The 19,999-nt window shown below is 52.7% G+C and overlaps 7 protein-coding genes and 1 non-coding gene across 8 annotated transcripts; 3 read left to right on the top strand and 5 right to left on the bottom strand.

Annotated features, from left to right (window-relative positions):
- Positions 1 to 111: 111 nt before the first annotated feature.
- On the top strand, positions 112 to 3,738 carry N0V89_003006 (uncharacterized protein; the record flags this gene model as incomplete). Its single annotated transcript, XM_056211809.1, has 3 exons — positions 112 to 666; positions 715 to 1,592; positions 2,007 to 3,738. 3 exons carry the CDS (start codon positions 112 to 114, stop codon positions 3,736 to 3,738), a joined length of 3,165 nt encoding a protein of 1,054 aa, XP_056075282.1.
- Positions 3,739 to 4,064: 326 nt separating this feature from the next.
- Positions 4,065 to 4,784, bottom strand: N0V89_003005 (uncharacterized protein; the record flags this gene model as incomplete). Its single annotated transcript, XM_056211808.1, has 1 exon — positions 4,065 to 4,784. One exon carries the CDS (start codon positions 4,782 to 4,784, stop codon positions 4,065 to 4,067), a length of 720 nt encoding a protein of 239 aa, XP_056075281.1.
- A 205-nt stretch (positions 4,785 to 4,989) lies between these two features.
- N0V89_003004 (uncharacterized protein) lies at positions 4,990 to 5,882 on the top strand (the record flags this gene model as incomplete). The annotated part of the gene is made up of 2 exons (XM_056211807.1): positions 4,990 to 5,260; positions 5,314 to 5,882. 2 exons carry the CDS (start codon positions 4,990 to 4,992, stop codon positions 5,880 to 5,882), a joined length of 840 nt encoding a protein of 279 aa, XP_056075280.1.
- A 1,296-nt stretch (positions 5,883 to 7,178) lies between these two features.
- Positions 7,179 to 7,294, bottom strand: N0V89_003003. Its single transcript has one exon. It is a non-coding gene; the product is annotated as a tRNA-Ala (tRNA).
- A 640-nt stretch (positions 7,295 to 7,934) lies between these two features.
- On the bottom strand, positions 7,935 to 9,441 carry N0V89_003002 (uncharacterized protein; the record flags this gene model as incomplete). Its single annotated transcript, XM_056211806.1, has 4 exons — positions 7,935 to 8,430; positions 8,483 to 9,005; positions 9,284 to 9,341; positions 9,391 to 9,441. The coding sequence occupies 4 exons, from the start codon at positions 9,439 to 9,441 to the stop codon at positions 7,935 to 7,937; spliced, it is 1,128 nt and encodes a 375-aa protein (XP_056075279.1).
- A 789-nt stretch (positions 9,442 to 10,230) lies between these two features.
- N0V89_003001 (uncharacterized protein) lies at positions 10,231 to 11,133 on the top strand (the record flags this gene model as incomplete). Its single annotated transcript, XM_056211805.1, has 1 exon — positions 10,231 to 11,133. The coding sequence occupies one exon, from the start codon at positions 10,231 to 10,233 to the stop codon at positions 11,131 to 11,133; it is 903 nt and encodes a 300-aa protein (XP_056075278.1).
- Positions 11,134 to 11,846: 713 nt separating this feature from the next.
- Positions 11,847 to 14,195, bottom strand: N0V89_003000 (uncharacterized protein; the record flags this gene model as incomplete). The annotated part of the gene is made up of 1 exon (XM_056211804.1): positions 11,847 to 14,195. One exon carries the CDS (start codon positions 14,193 to 14,195, stop codon positions 11,847 to 11,849), a length of 2,349 nt encoding a protein of 782 aa, XP_056075277.1.
- Positions 14,196 to 17,311: 3,116 nt separating this feature from the next.
- Positions 17,312 to 19,737, bottom strand: MEF1 (Elongation factor G, mitochondrial; the record flags this gene model as incomplete). The annotated part of the gene is made up of 4 exons (XM_056211803.1): positions 17,312 to 18,217; positions 18,265 to 19,437; positions 19,508 to 19,619; positions 19,685 to 19,737. 4 exons carry the CDS (start codon positions 19,735 to 19,737, stop codon positions 17,312 to 17,314), a joined length of 2,244 nt encoding a protein of 747 aa, XP_056075276.1.
- Between the last annotated feature and the right edge of the window lie 262 nt (positions 19,738 to 19,999).

Genomic DNA, 19,999 nt, shown 5'->3' with positions numbered 1-19,999 from the left:
AGCAACTGTGTCGACTTCAATCAAGCATGCACACGCGACCGCGCTGTGAGGCGTCGAGGCGTGAAGCCAAACCGGGGGGCATCGCAGCAGACGTCGCCGCCTTCACTCTACATGGCACAAACGCCAGACTCGAATGGTCTGACCTCATCGCGTTCCTCAGCTGCCGCACCTTGGACAGCGCCGCATGTCGCCAGCCAAGCTACCGTCGTCGACCTCATCGACGTTTACTTCGAAGTTGTTTATCCGATTTTCCCTCTGTTTCATCGTCCTAGTTTCTTGCGCAAGATATCTCGCGGTGAATACGGGAACTCTCCGGAGATGTTCGCTGTGACAATGGCGGCTTGTGCTCTCGCCTCTGCTCGGGCGGCTGATAATGCTCTATTCGACTCCACCTGGGATGGCCAGACTCTCGGGAGCACCTCTTCATCAGTCTTCTACGAAGCGGCTATCAATGCTTTGCCGAAAACAGACACACCAGAGCAGAGCCTGAACCTTATGCGGGCGTATGCACTGCTGTCACTTACTGCTATTCAACAGGGCGACTCCCGTGACATGCAGGCCTACCTCGGCAAGTACCACGCCCTGGTAGCTATGGATGGCTTGCATGACGAGGCCAATTGGCCCCGAGACCTCACAATAGTTGAATTGGAAGAACGCCGGCGGCTGGTAAGTTCCATGACTTTGTACAAGGGAGCTTGCTGATGACTCGTACAGTATTGGTCCATGTACACCCTTGACATCTTTTCTTGCATCGTTTTCAACAGCGTGATTCGTAGTCGGGAAGAACAATCAAGCGTTCGATATACGACAGAGCTAGACGATGCTTACTTCGATAACACCGGCTACAGAAATGAGCCCCAATCTCCGGTCGATGTCACCACTCCGTCATCCAATGTCTCACCAGATAGTTGGGTGCACGGATGGAACATTACAACCGATTTGTGGCGCCTGCTCGAACACGTCACAATGAAGCTGCACAGTCATACTAAGAAGAAGCGCTCTTTCTTGGAGGTTGCTGCCAATTTTGACGCGTCACCCTCTGCTAGAACACTCCAAGCTGAGGTAGATCGCATATACTACGGCTTGCCATTTCATTTCCGGGAGATCAACGAGAGAACAGGAGACCAGGCCAAGGACCGATACGGATTTCAAGCCGCGAACATCACTGCTACTGTGCAGCTTTTGCGAATGGTCCTTCTTGCATCAGAGCAGAATACTATTGAACAGCGCTGCCAGGTCGTTAGCGAGGTTGTCAACGCTTTCATGCGCATACCATCATCATATCTGCGCGCCATTAGCTCTCCATTGCTGCACCACCTGAGTGGTATTGGTTCAGTGCTCGGAGGCGTTCTCGAAGAGCCCTTACTAGATTACCAATATCAACAGGTCCGCACGGTTCTTCTGTCTCTAGCACAGCTTCTGGAAAATCTGGACATCGGCTTTCACTCGATCAAATCGGCGCATAAACTAAGAGCTCTTGTCGTTCAGATAGACGAGCACATGGCATCCCGGAGGAGTGGGCCTTCGACTGCAACCTTGTATTCGGAACCCCACAATCGCGACTTGCAGCTACCACAAGACGTACTGTCGGAGTGGCCATGGAAAACGGGCTTCATGCATTTTCCCACTACTTGAAGTTTAGACCGACTCAATGCTACAGGGGACAAGGGAATGTCATGTCATGACTCCAGGCTTTCGTCCAATCTCTTTCAGCATTGAATGGTCAAAACCGTGCCACTGTGCCTGGAAAATAAATTTTGTCCGTGTGGCTGAATCGCATGCGAGAAACATTTGCCGCGCGTCTGTGCAGCGGGAAGCATTCGCAAATCTCCACGGACCCTTGTCGCGCCAAGATCGGCTGTCATTGGTTTAGGACGCCTTTTATAGCATTCTGCCTTTTAACCGCTCACCGATACTGGGGAACCTCGTGTCCATCATTCTTGGCAACCTTCTCCCCATGGAGTCCCGCTTTTTTAGTGATGTTTCCCCATTCTGCATAACTCCAGACTCGGCGACTGCAAGGTCGACCATCTGGAACTCAAGACTTCTGATGAATATAAGAGCACTGTGAATCCTCATGCTACAGCTCACAACAAGTTTCGGTCTCTTTTCTGCAGTATGGTTTTCCAACCATGGCGGCGCATTCCTGGCAAGGTTCTGATGTTCCTCATCAATGCCTTCATCTTCATCGCCCTTATTTTTGAGGGATACAACCAAGGTGTTCTCGGCACGGTTTCTGGAACTCCAGGCTTCATCGACACCATGCACATTGGTGCTGATGGTATTGTAACGGACTCAACTAAGCAAGGCGGTCTCTCTGCCTCGTACTATTTTGGAGCCTTGTTTGGAGCCTTTATTGGTGGATGGATCGGAGACAGGTACGGCAGAAAAGTTGGTGTCTTTGCTGGTGCATGGCAAGGTGTACTCGGCGGAGCGCTGCAAGCCGGCAGTATCAACTCTGATATGTTCATCTGCGGCCGAGTTATCACTGGTCTTGGGATGGGCTTCGTGATGGCTATCGTGCCTCCTTGGGTTTCCGAGCTGTCTCAAGCACACGATCGCGGTTCCAACTTTTCGTTCATCTTCGTCGCCAATTTCCTAGGGATCACGATTGCCAACTGGCTCAATTTCGGCGTGCGCAACTCCGCCATCGAATTCAGGTGGCGCTTCCCGCTAGGCTTCATGTGCGTTCCGGTTTCCATCGTCGCCATCACGGTGATGCTGCTGCCAGAATCGCCAAGATGGTTGATGGCGCACGATAGGCGGGACGAAGCTGTCCAGATATTGTGCAAAGTACGAGGGGACATTGAACCCACCGACCCGACGATCAAGGAAGAACTCGAACATCTTCATGCCATTGTGGAAGCATCCAAGCATCCGAGAAATAGCTATATCAACCTGGCTCTGGGCGGGCGACACTCAGGCGTCTTGCATCTCGGTCGACGAGCAATTCTCGGGTTCGCGCTGCAACAGGTTCAGATGTGGTCAGGCATCATCGCCGTTGTGACCTGGAGCAGTAAATTATTCTCACTAGCGGGCTTCGACGAACTCAAATCCTTGTGGATGAGTGGCTTGGTCAACACTCTGGGAATCTTCGGTACAGCAGCGGCAGGTTTCGTCATCGATCGCATCGGTCGCCGCATGAGCCTGCTAGTCTCTTTCATTATCCAGGGTATTGCGCTGTTCATCGTCGCTGCTCTTATCAAGTCGTCCGAAGGCTATGCGGAAAGCGACCCGGGCAAGTCGGAGAGCCTTGGCCAGGCTGCTGCCTCGTTCGTCTTCATTTACCTATGGTTCTTCACCATGTTCAACATTGTTCCCTCCTGGCTCTACGGCACTGAAATCTGGCCACAGGACGTCAGAGCGAAGGGCTACTCATTCACCATCCTCGGCTGGGCGATTGGCTGTGGCATGACCACGTTCCTTATCCCTATCATGCTGTCAGAGATCGGCTGGTATACATTCATCTTCTTCGGTATCATGAACGCCGTGGCTATACCGTTGATCTACTTGTTCTACGTTGAGCCTGCAGGTCATAGCTTGGAGGAAGTCAATCTGCTATTCACAAGCGACAGTCCCTTTGTCAAGCGCAACAACGAGGAATATGAGAGGAGAGTTGCGGCCGCGGGTGGGAATTCGGCCGTTGCTGTGCGCCGGCTTATGGAAGAGGTGGATGGTCTGGTCACTCCTGAGGAGTTGAAGTCTGATGAGTTGAGGGTGGAGGACGCGAAGGCTTAGAGCAACGCGGACCTTACGTTTCGTTACGCTGTAAAAATTTGTACGATTAGTATACTTTTCCTAGTAAGATAGGTGCTATCTGATTCAAATGTAGTTCGCGCCACGCCATGGATGTGTCACGGCTGATTCTAAGAATCAACCCTTGACTGACTGGCCGGTTCCCAACCTTTCTCGTGTTTGACACCAAATGACTATAACATGGACATACCATTCTCGCTTGACACCTATCGGTGATAGCGTGGACATTCATTCCCACTCTGCACTAAATCCTAAAGCTGGAGGCAGATGTGTCAGTTAGACTACTCACAATGTTTTGCCTTTTCGTGTTATTTTGTTTCTTCTAGCTTCCGCATATATTCCTCCGCGTCCTTCTCCTCGATCGCATCGAGCCCCAATCTCTCTCCAACCTCACCCACAAATGTCTTCCCTACATTCTTAACCTCAATGTCCTCAACACCCTCCCGTTCAAAGCTCGTAGTCCTCTTCCCCTGAAGCCCACACGCCACAATGCGCCCAAACCACCATAAATCTGTGTTTACATTCAGTCCTACCCCATGACTAGTAATATTTCTGCGCATATGTACACCTAGAGCAGCGATCTTATCGTCTGGCGTCGTCCACACGCCTGTATGCTCCGTCGTCATAGCCTTGATATTATAACTCGCACACGTCGCAATCAGGCTCTTCTCTAAGAGACACACATAGTCTCTAGGCGTGAGTTTATGTGTGCGCAGATCAATGACGGGATACGCGACTAGCTGGCCCGGCCCGTGGAAGGTCGTTTGTCCTCCTCGCAGCGCCTCGACGAATTCAGCTTGCCCATGGTGCTGCAGATATTCCTGCTGCTCTGCGGACACGGTGCCAATCTCTCGGCGGCCGCACGTGTAGACCGGGTTGAACTCCGCGGTGATGATGTGCGGTGGTGGAGCAGGGAGGGAGGATGGCGGCTTTGAGGCGAGGAAGCGGGAGACGAGGGTTTCCTGAAGGGTTTGGGCGGTACGGTAAGAGATGGGGCGCGGAAAGTGGAGGTGAATTAGGGGCCGCATTGGGCCGGCGGGGAGTTGTTCAGCGCGATAGGGGCATGATGGAGTGTTTGTGGTTGGTGGACGTTGAGACGGGTACTGACGAAGCTGGAGCTGTCGCGTAGCGTGCGGGCCGATATCGATAAGAAATTTGGACGCGTTGAGGGCAATCAGTTCACTTTTGCCCGTCACAATCCTAACACCTTGGAATATACGCACGCTTAGCACAATGGGCAAGAAGAGGACAAACGACGGGAAAGAAAAGAGAGCAGCGTCGAAAGCGGCTGCGCACATTACACCCCCGAACGACACGCCTCCAGGCGCACAAGCTCCCCATTCCTCGAGCACACCTTCAGTAAAGAAAGCAAATGCGGATCAAACGCCAAACACCAAAAAGCAGAAGATTGAGAAGTTGGAAGGTATACCTGCCAACCCAAAACAACCTCACCAGACTCCTTCTCGAAAGCAGAATCGCAAAAAGCTCCCCAAACTACCGCCTAGTACGTTAGCTCGCTCTCCAATGATATGCGCAACTTATGTTAAAACCTCATAGATGCTGCTATAGCGAAACGCCCTCTCCACCACCCCGCAATCCCCGCGCCCTTTGCTTCCTTGGAGCATCCAAAAATCCTCTACATCTCACACTCAACCCCCTTCATTCCGACCGTAAAACGCATTCGCCGCCTACTCCTCGAGATCTCCAAGCGACAAGTGCAATCACAAGCCTCACAAATATCTCGGCAGCGACGACAAGGGCGGAATCGAAAACCACTGGCACCGAACGGGCGTCTTGCGCCGGAGGATGTGGAGCGGGAGATTGCTGAAGAAGGTAAAGATGAGCGAGGTGATGTAGGCGGAGAGAAGGTGTATGTCAAGGCGACGGGGAGGGCGATCGAGCGTGCCTTGAGATTTGGCGTGCATTTCCAGGGGGAGAGTGATTGTACGGTGAGGGTGGAAACAGGCAGTGTGATGGCGGTGGACGACATCGAGATACGGAATGTTGAAGAGAGAAACGCCAGTGGCGGCGGTATTGAGGCAAATGAGCAGTTGAATGATGATGATGTACCTGAGATGAGGGTGAGGATGGTAAGCTCGGTCACGGTGGTTATTGGGTCAAGGTGACGTCTTGTCCGCATGAAGAGCGAGAGGAGTAGGACAGTTCATGAATGATACCCAAATGAGTTCAGCAAATGCTAACGGATCCTTAATGACAATGATACTCTGAAGAAGTCTTTCCAGGGCTCGCTCTTCAGTACAGTCATCGACTGTCGGCCCTGAGGCTTCTTAGCCAATGTGCGCCCCGTTCATACGTGAAGCGTCCATTGGTGTTGGAGCTGTGGTAAGGCATTCCACCAGCGTCATATTCGCAATCACATGAGTACAGAGTATGGTGGTTGGGATGCATTGGAAGCATGGGAGGGAATACGCTAAAACATCCGATTCCTGGCCAGTGAAGATGATTACGATGAATATTATGATAAGCTCGAGGACTAACTATCATCTAGTCGTCATAGGTATAAGCACCCAGAAGTCGTCCTTGTACCTGAATAAAGTATGAATTGTCTGCCTTTGCCCTTTCCAAGGTCATTTCGGCGCGCTGAGTCCACCATCTAATAAACCATTATCTAGTGTCAATATATGTGCTCACCCGTGTGTCCTCCTTATCCCAAATGGATATTCAGTGCTCTTTACTTCCTTCTCGCGAAATCTAACTTTACCGATTTTTTAACATCTTCGGTTTGGCTTGCTCAGCTCCATCTCGCATAATAGCGCTCGAGTCTGTGCCTCGTTTCTACATGAATACAAGCTATGTATTACGCAGTACTTTCGATATATAGCATTGCTAATATTTATCATCTATAGTCCCCTACCTCAGTATGTATTCTTGGTTTGCGCGTGCCGATCGATCTCATTCTCTCGAACAACTGCCATGAATATGGGATCCCGATTGATCGTTTGGATAACATGAGACATGGGAAGAACGAGAGCACGCATGAGAGTGGCGTCTCAGCTATCGCGGGGTGGCATGTTGAACTATGGGAATGCACCATCTACGCGTTCCTTTTTTTGGACGAAGCAAAATTTTGGTAGACATATTTTGACACGACTGAAGCAGGTAGATCTCTATTAAGCTTTGTTTCAGGACCTCATACACCTGAGGAGCCGTTAGATTCTCATCATCATCAAAGGGAAACTCTAACACCTCCCCAGTAGACTGTTCATTCGGTCGCCATTCCAACACTGACTTCGATGGCGACGCTTGACACAACGTCTTACAGTACAGTTTCCGTAGCTTTCGCGGGCATTCTTCATGAAACTCAGCGGAACTGCAATTGTAAAGGAAAAAATTAATGCGTTGCGTGCAATTGGGAACGGTTCCCAATCATTTTGGGACTCCCAGAACGCCACAAAAAGAATTGGACTTGCTGGGAATCGAACCCAGGACCTTTCCCACTTACTTGGCATCAGCTGAAGGTCATTCAACCGTGCTAAAGTAGTGCTAAGGGAAAATTATACCACTAAACCACAAGCCCCGTTTTGTGCTGTTATTGAGGGATAGGGGAGCAGCATTATATATATATCTGTTTTATCCTGTGTGTCATGGACACGATCACGGAAACGTGTACGTATATTAGTTGTGGTGAGGTCTAAACGTGAAACGAGACGGCTGGCGGACCCACTTAAGCGATGCAGAATTTTTTTTCATGCGACTAAGTTAAAAGTTAGTGTTTAATTACAGATTTAGAGTATTAGAGACATGCAAATGCATTTTTAGGTATTAAAGTTAAATGTTGAAGTACTTCTGTCTCTCTAGGGTAGAAAACACATAGGTCGACTATATATTTTTCGACTTCGTGCGGTCCCTCTCCCCCTTCACACTACCATACTCCCCGTTCATGCTCAATTTTCTGGCCGTCAAACTCTAGTCCTCATAAACACTGATATCAACACAACCCAATCCCTTCGCATTCCAGGTAAGCGGCTTGTTTCCCAAGAAGCCCCCAGCAGGGTTAGGGCACGCTTCCAGCGCCTTCGTAACAGCCCGCTTGCACTGCGTCCTGGGAAGCCTCTTCGACGCAGGGCTAGGATGGCATCCCTTCTGGCTCGATGACATGCCAATCTTGATTTGCGTCTTCCCATGAGCTGCGCTGATGGGTGAACCAACTAATTCATCTAATCAGCATCCCACGCATCCGTGAGCAGGAAGGAGAAGTACTTACCATCCAGCTGTGCTTTGTTACAGATCGCAGCAAGGATGTCGTCGAGGTTGTCTTTGGGAATAGTTTTCGATGTGTCGACGAGGCAGTGGTCCGTGTATTCTTTCTTGGTAACCTTGTCCGCCGCTTCCTCGTCGCCGGCAGTGCCTTGCTGCGTTTTCAGCGCGGGCCAGGTATTGGAGTAGTCTTTGTCTTCAAGCCAGACTCGGTACATGGCTTGCTGCGGTGACTGCGTCTTGGAGTCCTTCTGCTGGTCGTTGGTGTATTCGACGAGCATCTTGCCACGTGCGGTTGTCTCGCCGAGTGTGTTCTTCTCCGCTTCGCCCATCATCTTCTTATAGTCAAACTCTATCTCGGAGGCATGCGCCAGCGGGCCTTTCTTGATTTGGGCCATGATCTGATTGATTAGAGGCGTGTAGAGCTTGACGCCGTTGTGTTTGGGGCGCGAGATGCTGCCCATAGTGAGTGAATGCTTCATGCGGTAATGGAGCATAAGTGACTTACTATATCTTGGGCTTGGAGTCTGCGTCGAAGATATCGGACAATTGGTGAGGCGGCGTGTACTTGCCAGCCTTTCCGTGCGTCGCATCCTTGATCAGATGGCTCCACATCGTCTTGTGGTCCGGTTGATCGCCATCCATAGCAACTTCCATGAAATGGCTTATCCAGTACCCCTTTTCAGAAACTACAGCAATACCTGTGCAGCCCTCGAGACCAGTGAGTGGGATGACCTGAGGTTTATTCGCAAAAGATCCATGTTTAGAAACGGCATACACATGACCGATATAGGTGTAATCAAGCTCAGTCGCTTTGTGCTTGATAGCCTGCGTTGGAACATATGTGTTGGCGTTGCTGACGGAATCAAGTGTACGACGGGTGAGAACAGGAGCAAGAGAGCGGCTGGTCTTCTTGGACTTCTTGCCACCACTAACCGGGCAAGCTCTCGTCTTGGATCCCTTCTTGCTCCTCTTACTTCCGCAGCTGCTGTTCTTCGCGCCACAGATGTACTTAGTCGGTGTAGCCTTTGCTGTCGATTGTGTCTTCGAAGTCGTCCTATCACATAATGAGTATGGATGGACTCGGCACACATCGCGTGGTATGGATGAACCTACTTGGACTTCACAGTCTTCGACTTTACGGCCTTCGACGTGGTTTTATTCTTGTTAGTCTTAGACTTCGTCTTCGACTTGGTGGTTTTGGATTTGGAAGATTTGGACTTCGTGGACTTCGATTTCGTAGTCTTCGTTTTCTTGGGTCTCGTGTGGGAGACTCTGGACCCAGTCCTCGTGCGAGACCCGCCTCTACCTCTGGCTACGAGCGTGCTTTCCTCCGAAACATTGGTCTCAGTCTCCAGGACATTGGACTGAACAAGTAAGTATGAGTCCTACTATTGCTGACAAAGATTAACTCACGGCAATGGCCAGCGCCGAAAGCAAAAAGAAGATGAAGAGACTAAGCTTCATTCTGACTGCTAGAGTGAACCACTTGTCATAAGAAGCCTAAAAGAGCGGCCGGGAACGAAAGGGAAGCTGATCAAAAGAGTGACAAAAATCGAACAAAAATTGAATGGAAACGACTGTATGGAGGCCAAGGCCGGACTGATTTCTGTTAGAACATCGCTGCCATGCATCTTATACGCGCCGGTAGCACAAGTGGATGGCTGCTGCCGTACAGTGGATGCCATCGGCGTGGTGACGAGCCCATAATTACGGTCTTCGGACGTTGCAGTGGCCCCCATCAGATCCAGCTACGCGGCCCTCGGAGGCTAGATTCTTGCAACGATCGCAAAGAATTGCAGCGATAAAGGGATGTTGCATAATTCTCCACGCAGTGTAGACAAAGAAGAAGACTTCATACAATGCATGGTGCTTCTCCATTACGGGAGGAGGTATACTCGACGTTGGTAGATCAACCCCCCCCCCCCACGTGGGTGTGACAGGGATTGCTTGCAAGAGAAGCGACCCACTTGGACGCCAGCCCCACTCCTTCGACTTTAAATATCATTCCCCATAATTATGGCGGCTTGGTTCACGTATGCCGAAGCTAATCAGCACTTTGAAACTTCACGTTCTGAACAGAAGCCTCCGACGCTGACGCAACAATTTCCGCGTCTTTCTTTGTTAGTGCAGGGTGGAGCTCTACACCGGTGTCTACGCTTCCGTGATCAGCTCATAGACATCTCTTGCGGTCGATCTTCCGTCCTCCTTACAACTAAACCTACTCACTAAGCATCTAACTCCAAATCTATCACCATGTCTACAAAGACCGCTCCGGAATCCGCACTAAAGGAACAAATGGAGGCAGCCATTCTCGCCGACTCAGTACCGCAACTCAAAGCCGCAATAGAGCATGCGGCCGATCTTCTAGACCTGGAGGAATGCACAGAATTCATGAACGATGCCCTAAAGAACGTGGTCCGTGGAGGCAAGACGGCACTCGCAGAACATCTCCTACACGAGGGCGCCGACATCACCGCACTCAATGTCCTGGACGTAGGACAGAAACCATCAATCGCTCTCTTCGACCTTTTAAAATCCTACGAATATGACTTCAACAAAGCCGGTCCTCCAGATCCAATGGCCAAAGGACGCACTCCAATCTACAAAGTCACACACGATGCAGAGCTCATTCAGTGGCTGCTCGACCACCGGGTCAGCGTAGATCTGGGCCAAGAGGACTACTGGTATTGGGCAAGGCCGCCGTTGCTGTTACAAGAGTGCGCTTCCATCGGCTCAGTCGCTTCGTTCAAGGCCATTAAAGAGCGGGGCGCTAAAGTAGGGCGGAGGACGCTGCATACTGCGGTGAAGGAGGCCGCGGTGTTGGGGTGCGATCCTGACGACGCTTCTCTCGATAGCAGGGAAGTCGACAAGGATGGACCAACGCGTGGGCTAATTGATCTGCCGGAATGGTTGCACAAGAGAAACAGGGTAGAGATGCTGAGGTACTTGGTGGGCGAGCTGCACCTGGATGTGAATGGATTGGATAGCGACGACCAGTCCCAACCTAGCGCCTGGGGTACGCCTCTGAGATATGCGCAACGGCAAGAAGGAACAGGCGCTGACGTCGCGAAATGGTTACTGAAGAATGGCGCGGATCCAAATGCTCCTCCTTTACTTCCTATGGGGACGCCCGAACCGCCTCAGAACGCGGACTAAATGGCCAGATCTAGTATTGCACAAATTATAGGATTCTGCCCAAAGCAGTAGGCGTGGGTGTTATTTTATAACGTAAGATGACGATGCAATGACTCGAAGAAGATCGTGGCAAGATGTCATTTCAAGTTCGAACAAATGCCTATTGAACAGCTACCATCGTATAAGCATTGATGATTTCGCTGCATATTCGTAAAGTCATCATAACACCCACTCGCTGAGGGCTTAATCAAGTTGCACTCCCTAGATGCTCAAGCTATGCACGTATAACAACGATGTCAACTACCTCCTATGCAAATGGAATGTTCCGCTGAGTTCGTGCAATGGAAAGACAAACAGACGACAAAGAAAACATCCTAAAAGGTCTTGATGATCTGGCTGGAAACTGACTATCTGGTTAGAGAAGCATGAACAAGCGAAAAGAATATGTATAGTTGTAGAAAATATGATTGTGATAAAAAGTGGGCTATGTACATGAGAACCGCTAAAATGATAAGGTGGTATAGAGAATAGAAGTAAGAAAGGGCTCGAGTCCAATGCTATGACCCAGCCGTGGAAAGAAGTGAAAAGCGTAGGTCCAACGCTATGTGACCTCGCTATAATGAACGAGAAGAGCGACCAACAAGGCTCTCACCAATTGCGGAGAGAAGACTCGTAAAAGTGCCGACCGTAGTCAGCGGCGCTGCTTCTCATGACACCTGTCTTTTTGTCGTCGCCTAGACGGACAAGACATGCATGTCTTTTTGGTCGGGCGTGTGCGGCACATCGAAGGCGAAGCCAGCAGCGGCGGCCTTGCCCTTGTGCGCGGCCAATCCCAAGCCAACTTCGCGCATCCGCTCGCAGCCCTTTCCGGGCGCGGGACGCTTTTCTTTGTTGCATTGTTTCTGCTTTTGCATCTTTTTGTAAAGCTGCTCTTTGCGCCGCTGACGCTTCTTCTCCAAGCCGACCTTGATGTCAATGGCCCGACGAACGGGGAACTCGTTGGGGGTATCCTCGTCATCGTAATCGATCTCTGGTGGGTTCTGAGTAACCGGAGTTCTTGGTAATGACGACGTCATCATTGGGACTGGACGTTCTGCTAAGCCCGCGAATTGGATCGAAAAAGTCGTGCGCTTGTTGGGCTCGACGAGGTAAGACGATCCCCTTCGTGTGGGAGGTGGCGATCTCAGACGAGTCGGCGCAGGGGAGCGCATCCGCTTTGGAGACTGGCCGAACAGTTTGGGAGGCGGGGATCGATGGACCGCGCGTTTGATGGGTGCAGGTGACCGGAGACGTTTAGGCGACTGGGCTGGCGAACGTTTCGTTGGGAGGGGCTTGCGGCGGCCACGAATGTCACCATTCAAGGCATCCATCTGACCGTGGAGCATAAAATGGTCGCTTTCAGATGCAAGGTGATCAGGTTCGGAGTCCTCGTCTTCCTCATCCATCTCCGGATCCGAGGTCGGGAAGGTGGGATCCACATCTTGAGGCGTCTTCTTGTGTTTTGCTTGACGCCTACGTTCCAGTGCTGACATGTAAGCCTGCTCAAGAGGGCGGTCCTCATCGAGGGTCCCACATACAAAGTCCGTGCTGTCCGGAAGTTCTGGACTGGGAACCCGAATGTTGACGGGTCGAGACTTTCGTCGTTTGACCTTGATCTCTGGTATGAAACGCTGTTCGCTTTCTACAGAACCAACTGAAGACTCGGAAATGCTTCGACGACTAGCAGAAGGGCGGATATGGTCCAGTTGCTCGATGGAGGTTGCCGCGGTCGAACGTCCAGGGGTCCACCAGTTGTAGTCAGAGCCTGCATCGCTGTCGGAGTCTGACACAGCGAAGCCCTCCTCGTTGTCAGTTTGGAAGCCCTCATCTGACGAAATTTCGGCTGCATCACTATCCTCGTCCTCTTCTTCATCGCCTACATCTTTCTCGACTACATCCTCGTCATCCTCGTCAAGCTCATCATCGTCCTCGTCGTCCTCGAGAACATCATCCTCTTCTTCATCATCCAAAGCCTCCTCTTCCGCTTCTTCGCCGAGCTGACGAAGATTGTTCTCAATGATGAGCGTGTCCTTGATGGTAAGAGGTCGTCGATGACAGGTAGATTCCTGGGTCCATTCCTCCACCTCTTCTTCTGAGCTGGCAAATTCGTGGAAGCGGAACGCTTCAGTCCGTGCTAGGTCGGAGTTGCTGCTGAGGCGTCGAGTGCGATCAGACATGCGAGGTCTACGAAGAGATACAGGCGAGGGGTTACGGATCGTCGAATCGGATCCACGGTGAGCTTTGGGCGACGGCTTGGAGCTGTTGCGCTGTCGTGGGGGAGGTGCTGGGCTAGCAACGCGGGTGGTACGCGGCTTAGTCGGTGCATCTGTGGAAATCTTTGTGGGGCACGCGAACTTGATAGTGCAGGCTCGCTTGGGCGGCTCTTCGTTCTGTCTGGGCTCAGGGACTGTCTTTGCGGCCTCGGGCTCAGGCTTCGTCTCTTTCTTTCCACCGCATGCAAAGGTGATGCAGCGTTTCCGGCCAAGACCGGCCTCCACCTTGTGCTCTGAAGGAATGGGAACGGGTGCGTCTTTCAATACGGGAATGGTGTTTTCTCCATCATATCGCATGATAGACACGGACTGTTCCAGCGGCTTGGTAGAGATTGGCAGCATGTTGTGGGATGAGACGGGGGGTAGTGGTGGGCTCGGCGTGCTCGTACGCGTGCCAGGGCTTGTGATGCCGCCGTCGCTCGTCAGCTCGGCAGTAGAGATGCTGTTGTTGCTCCAGGTTGACGTACACGACATTCCGCGGGGCACGTCGTCGGAGTGTTCCTCGATGGGCGAGGTCTCGTTCGAGTGTAGCGCAGTCGACAGCAAGGACGTTTGACGTCGATACAGCGGGGCGTGCTTCTCGAACGAACCTTTGAAGGAGTCATGAAGCTTGAGGGCAGAAGGTCGAGGAGTGCGTTGTAAGTCGGGAGGCTCATCGACGTCGGCCAACATGTCGTCTTCGGAGGACATGGAGGGCGCGGCGTTTGTGGGGGTGTTGTAGTTTGTGTGATTCAGCTGCGGGCTGTGGCTGCCAAGCTCGTTTTGTGCCATGATGTGCGGCTGCGGCGCTTTTCAAACGGGATCGTCGACACCGATGGTCTTGGCGGCCGAGTCGCGGGGGAATTGGAGGTTACCAAGGAAACAAGACGCGGTAGGTGGTTTCTTCAGTCGCGTTGATGTCTCCGGGAAGACGGCGCGCCTGTCTTGTGCAGGCGACGTTCAGAGGAAAATAGCAATTGGTCCACCGGGGGTGATTGGTAGGAAACGGGGAATGGTGACGGTGGTGGTGGTGGTGGCGGAGAAGAAGCGAGATATTACGGGAGTAGGTGCAGGGTAAGGCCCCGAAGGACGTTTTGTTATGATAAGAAAACCAGCATGGTGAAGTTGTAGAAAGATGGTCCTAAAACAAGTTTAAGGAAGGACTGCGCCATGTCAGAGCTGTCAAGTGGGCTCGTTGGACAGAGGGAGGGAATACCTGGCGGATATGATGGGAGATCCGCAGACGGAGTAGAACCGAAGTGGCGACGCCGCACGATGGCCGTTCTACGAGTCCGATTGCTGGTCTAAGTCGTGGCAGTGCGGAGCACCTCGCACACAAACGTGTCCCTGGGGATCTGCGGCGAGGCAAGTGAGGGTGGAGTGAAGTGCGCGCGAAAGGGGAGTGTGCGGGTTCAAGAGAGAGCGATGGGTGGGCGAGCCGACGGCAGGCAGTCTCTGCGGGACCAACCAGCAAACGCCCGGTAATTATTCATCAGCGTGCCGAGCAGGCGACGCCAATGCCAAATTCCACGGTTTGTGCAAGCCGCAGCTGACAGGCGTACTATTGCGTCGAGGACGGCACCGGCGGCTCTCTTTGTTCGCGCCAGGCCCTGCCTTTCACAGTGTTGTCAGCGCCGTTTCGGGGCGCCACACCGCATCGGGCCCGTTTCGTACGGGCTCGTCAGCCGGCGCGAAAAACCTGCTTGGGCCGTGAGGGAGGTTTTGCAAGCCAGGCACGGGGAGACCACTTTGGGCCGCTCGCCTGTCGCCGGCCGCCCCTGCTCTGCTCGCTTGTCCTGTCGCACAATCCGTCTGCACCTGCACCTGCACGCGCAGCCCAGCGCATGCATCCAGCCAGCAGAAAGTCCCTCACCCCGTTCGCCAGCGCAGCACCGCACCGAGCACCTCCAGCGCCCTCTGTGTTTGTTTGCCTGCCGTGAAGACTCTTCAGACGCCGTCTTGTGCTGTCTGTCCGGCCCCTCTTTCTCGCATCTTCACCGCTCTTCTCACCACCTCCCGCCCTCTGGCAAGCCTTCACCTCTGGAGCGCCGCTTCTTCTGGAGCAGACGGTGTCATCTGACACCTCAGCGACCTCACCCAGGGCATTGGCTCCGGACAGCTGCAGCTCACCCCACCTTCCCGACCATCTCTCGTGTACACCATGTAGCCACGCGCACACCGTCTAGCATCCCGACCAATTCGCGCCGCTCGTTCGCTGCACCGCAACCACCCTTGCTGCTCAATTCTCGAGAAGCGCCGCTGCCGGCTTGACCCCTACTTCTCGTGCGGGGAAGCTCTCTGGTGCTATCATTGTGAACAGTCCAGTGCCTGTGCGCCAGGAAAGCGTGATCCGGTATTGCTGTGCTTCTGCTGGGCATTCCTCTTACTCCATGTCTACCTAGCATCACACAAAGTGCTTGCCGTGGCGGGCCTCGCCCGACAGGGCCCTGCACAGCGTCTGGACCAGCATTGCTGCGCTGTCCCGAATATCATCCATCACGCACGGTTGTAGCCTTCATCTGAGATGCAAGACTACAGCGACTTGCAAGGTAGATAGCCGTTTCAGACGTCGTCTGCTTCTGGGACCACGCCGCGAGACCCCTGTGGCTGTGACGTCGCCCGGCGCCAGGCACTCTACGCTTGCATCGTACGAGCGGAACGCGGGATAAGGCACGCCCGGTCTGTTCCGTGCTTCACTGCCAAACGACATCATCGGCGAGCTTTTGTTCGTTGCAACGCTACGGTCGTGCGGAACCGCTGCCATTCACTGTACTTACCCTTTTGGGAGAAACGTGCACTTTGTGCGCGGGTAGCTGCGCCATCTGAAGCACTCTCACAGTGCTAACCCGTACCACCGCGCACATGCTATACATCTCACCTGGGCAGTCTGCAAGTTCGCGAGCATCGACACCTCTCAGCGCGACCGGCTTCAGAGACCGACCTACACCATGCGGCTGAACAGCAAGCCAGCTCTGAGTCCCACTCCTCCAGCATTCCATCTTCAGCCCACTTACCCACAGCTAATCCACCAACTCCATCACCATGTCAACAAATGCCCGTCCGACTGACCTCATCCCTCCCTTGACGTTGCGTACACCCATATCACAGCCAAGCATAGCACGCCCGTTAATTCTGCAATGCCGTTTCTTCGACGTCGCACAACCAAGACAGTTTCACATATCTCGTAGTAGCCAAGCGATACACCAAGACCGCTCGGCGGCCGGCAGCTTCGCTGCGCTTCTTGTCGATCACCCGCACCGGCGTCGGCGGGCGCGTGCCGAAAAATGCTGTGCTTGCGGCCAAGAAAGGGACTTTATTGGCACTGAGTCGAGACTGATTGTATTGTTTCAACGGTAGTACAAGGGCATTCGCGTTGCGAAGGACCCAGGGCTCGATTTCCTCTGGCTGTACTAGAATAACATAGTGAAAGACATTACGCAGTATAAAACAGACGTCTGAGGAAGTGCGGTATACCAAATCATCAAGCCAAACGAGCTTGATGCAACTATATGCCGCACGCTTCGCTCTTTCACAACATGCTTTGTACTAGCCAAACAACGAACGCTATGGTCTAAGCGTCGCGCTCTGCTCCTACGTTGCTTCAAGGACCTCCATTGTAACTCGTGAAATTGTGGACGTCTCGCTCCGTGCTCCTCGGCAGAGCACGCAGCAATCTACACACGCGCACGCCTCAAAACTGCCGAGAGTCTGAAGATCCATCGCAGAGAGAAGACTGATCGTCCCATTCGCCGTTTACCTTACACAGCTATACATACAAGATACAGTCGATATTTTACAGCCCATGCGCCCATCTATATGCATCCCTATCCCAAAATAGGCATGATTACCGCAAAAAGCCCACATTCCCTTTCCTTCTTTTACAAGCCCCTATCGTGTCAACAGTCCTATTACGCGTTCCTGTCTTTTTGTTCCTTCTCGTACTTCGCCACCAATTCCTTCTGCAGCTGCGGCGGCGCCGGGCTGTAGTGGCTGAACTCCATCGAGAACTCACCCTTACCCTGCGTGCTCGCGCGTAGCTGCGACGAAAAGCCAAACATGCTGTTCAAACTGCAGTCCGCGTAGACGGTGAAGTCCTCGGGGCCAATCTCCGTGTCGTTGATGATGGCGTTGCGCTTGTTGAGCAGGCCAACGACGCTGCCTTGAAACTCGTTTGGTGCAGTGATGGTCGTCTTCATGAGGGGTTCTAGAACCTGGGGTGCGCCCTGGATGAAGGCCTTGCGGAAGGCTTGTTGTGTAGCGTTCTTGAAGGACAGTTCCGAGGAGTCGACCGCGTGCGTGGCTCCGTCGTTGATGATCATCTGCGTGCCTAGCACTCTGTGACCGAGCAGGGGTCCCTTCTGCGTCGACGCGTTGAAGCCCTTCTCGCAAGCGTACAGGAATTTCTCGGAAATGGTGCCACCGCTGATCTGCTGTTCGAATTTATTCTCACCGAGGGACTCTGCGGGTTCCATCCAGCCCACGACACGAGCAAAATCTCCAGATCCACCAGTCTGCTTCTTGAGGGTGTGGTCGAAATTGACGCGCTTCGTCATGGTCTCGCGGTAAGCGACCTGCGGCTGACCAGTCTCGCACTCGACCCGGTATTCTCGGCGCATACGCTCCACGTAAATGTCCAAGTGGAGCTCACCCATGCCGGAAATGACAGTCTCTTGCGATTCGGGGTCAACATGTACTCGAAAAGTCGGGTCTTCACGAGTGAAACGGTTCATAGCTTTACTGAAGTTGGGGGTATCCTTGGTGTGCTTGGGCTTAATCGACAGCGAGATGACAGGTTCAGGAACGAACATGGAAGACTAAAGAGTCAGCACATTGTGTGTCAAGCTGATGAAGCATCACTCACCATGGTGTAACCGAGAGCACCGTCGGTGAAGGTGTCTCCGGAGGCACAGTCAACACCGAACACGGCGCAGATTTCACCAGCACCAATCTCCTGAATTTCTTCCATTTCGTTCGAATGCATACGCACGATCTTGGGGATCTTGATCTTCTTGTCTGACCGCGCATTGAACACGTTCATGCCTTTTCGTAGTGTACCCTGGTAAACTCGAATATATGTGAGCTGTCCAAAGTTGCTCTCTTCCAGCTTGAAAGCCAGTCCGACGAAGGGGAGAGAGTTGTAAGACACCAGCTTGACGGGAGCTTCCGCACGCTTCTTGTCCAAAGCCATGTTCTCAACTTCAGCAGGGTTCGGTAGGTAGTCGCAGACAGCGTCAAGCATCGGTTGGACGGACTTGTTGGCCAAGGCGGAGCCCATGACAACGGGCGTGAATTTGAGGGAGACGGTCGCTCTCCGAATGGCGGCCTTGATCTGCGCTTGAGTCGGCTCTTGTTCCTCAAGGAAGATCTCAGCGATCTCATCGTCGACATCCGCTAGTGTCTCGATCAACCTCTGTCTCTTTTCTTTGCAGAGCTCTACCATGTCCGCGGGGATTTCATCCGTCTCCCTAATGATTTCTCCGTTGGATCCCTCGTGGTAAATAGCCTTCATCCTGATGAGATCAACCACACCCAGGAAATCATCCTCACGTCCTATAGGTGCCTGAATCGCCGCAGCAGGTATCCGTAGCTTTTGGTTAATCTGATCGACGGCCTTCCAGGGATTCGCCCCCATACGGTCCATCTTATTCACGAAAGATATCCTAGGAATGTTGTATCTCCTCATCTGCCTGTCAACGGTGATCGTTTGACTCTGGACACCGCTCACGGCGCAGAGAATCATGACCGCACCATCTAGCACTCGTAGCGCACGTTCGACCTCAATGGTGAAATCGATATGCCCAGGTGTATCGATCAAGTTGATGTGGTACTTCTCCTCCTTTCCGTCTTCCTTCTTGATCCAATCACAGAAGGTGGCAGCAGACTGGATGGTAATACCCTTTTCACGCTCAAGATCCATGGAGTCCATCTTTGCGCCAACGGCATCTTTGCCACGCACTTCATGTATGCTGTTTACACGGCCAGTGTAGAAGAGGACGCGTTCGGTTGCGGTGGTTTTTCCGGAGTCGATATGGGCCTGTCAACTTGTAAGCACTGCACGCAAAGCTGCTATGCTCCCCAAGCATGCGGAGCTGTTATAAACCTACAGCGATTCCTATGTTTCGAACTTTCGACAGCCTTGCAGCTTCGACAGGATCTAGGTTCTCGACAATGGTCTCTTGCGATAATGTGCTAGGGTCTGCTGCCGCCTTCTCCAATCTGCGTGGCAATTAGCCCTGGCTTGCTCACGCGTTCAACACCACTCCAGTGGTCCTCCAACTCACACTGCCGCCGCTGACTGCCATCTCCTCTGTCCTAAAGTTCTCTGACTATTCATCCATGCTTCCGTCTTTGTTCCGCAGCTGAATTGGGTTCGTGACGCCGCCACGGTGGAAAGCGCGCATCGTGAGGGAGTGCGAGCGGCCGAACGCGCGGAGTTGCGGAGGCAACTTTGGGCAAGCGATTGCACCCGAACGAAGGATTGAACACGCATCGTGGCCAATGCTATTCGGCCAAACGCAGGTCCAAGGGATAAAAGAAAGGACGACGCGGTGATCTGCTGGTGTGCTGCTCTCCAGTCCCACACCTCTCCGCAAGAA

The sequence above is a fragment of the Didymosphaeria variabile genome (genome assembly GCF_027946475.1).
Source record: "Didymosphaeria variabile strain IMI 356815 chromosome Unknown scaffold_2, whole genome shotgun sequence".
Taxonomy (NCBI): Eukaryota; Fungi; Ascomycota; class Dothideomycetes; order Pleosporales; family Didymosphaeriaceae; genus Didymosphaeria; species Didymosphaeria variabile.
This window is presented reverse-complemented; position numbering and strand designations above follow the sequence as displayed.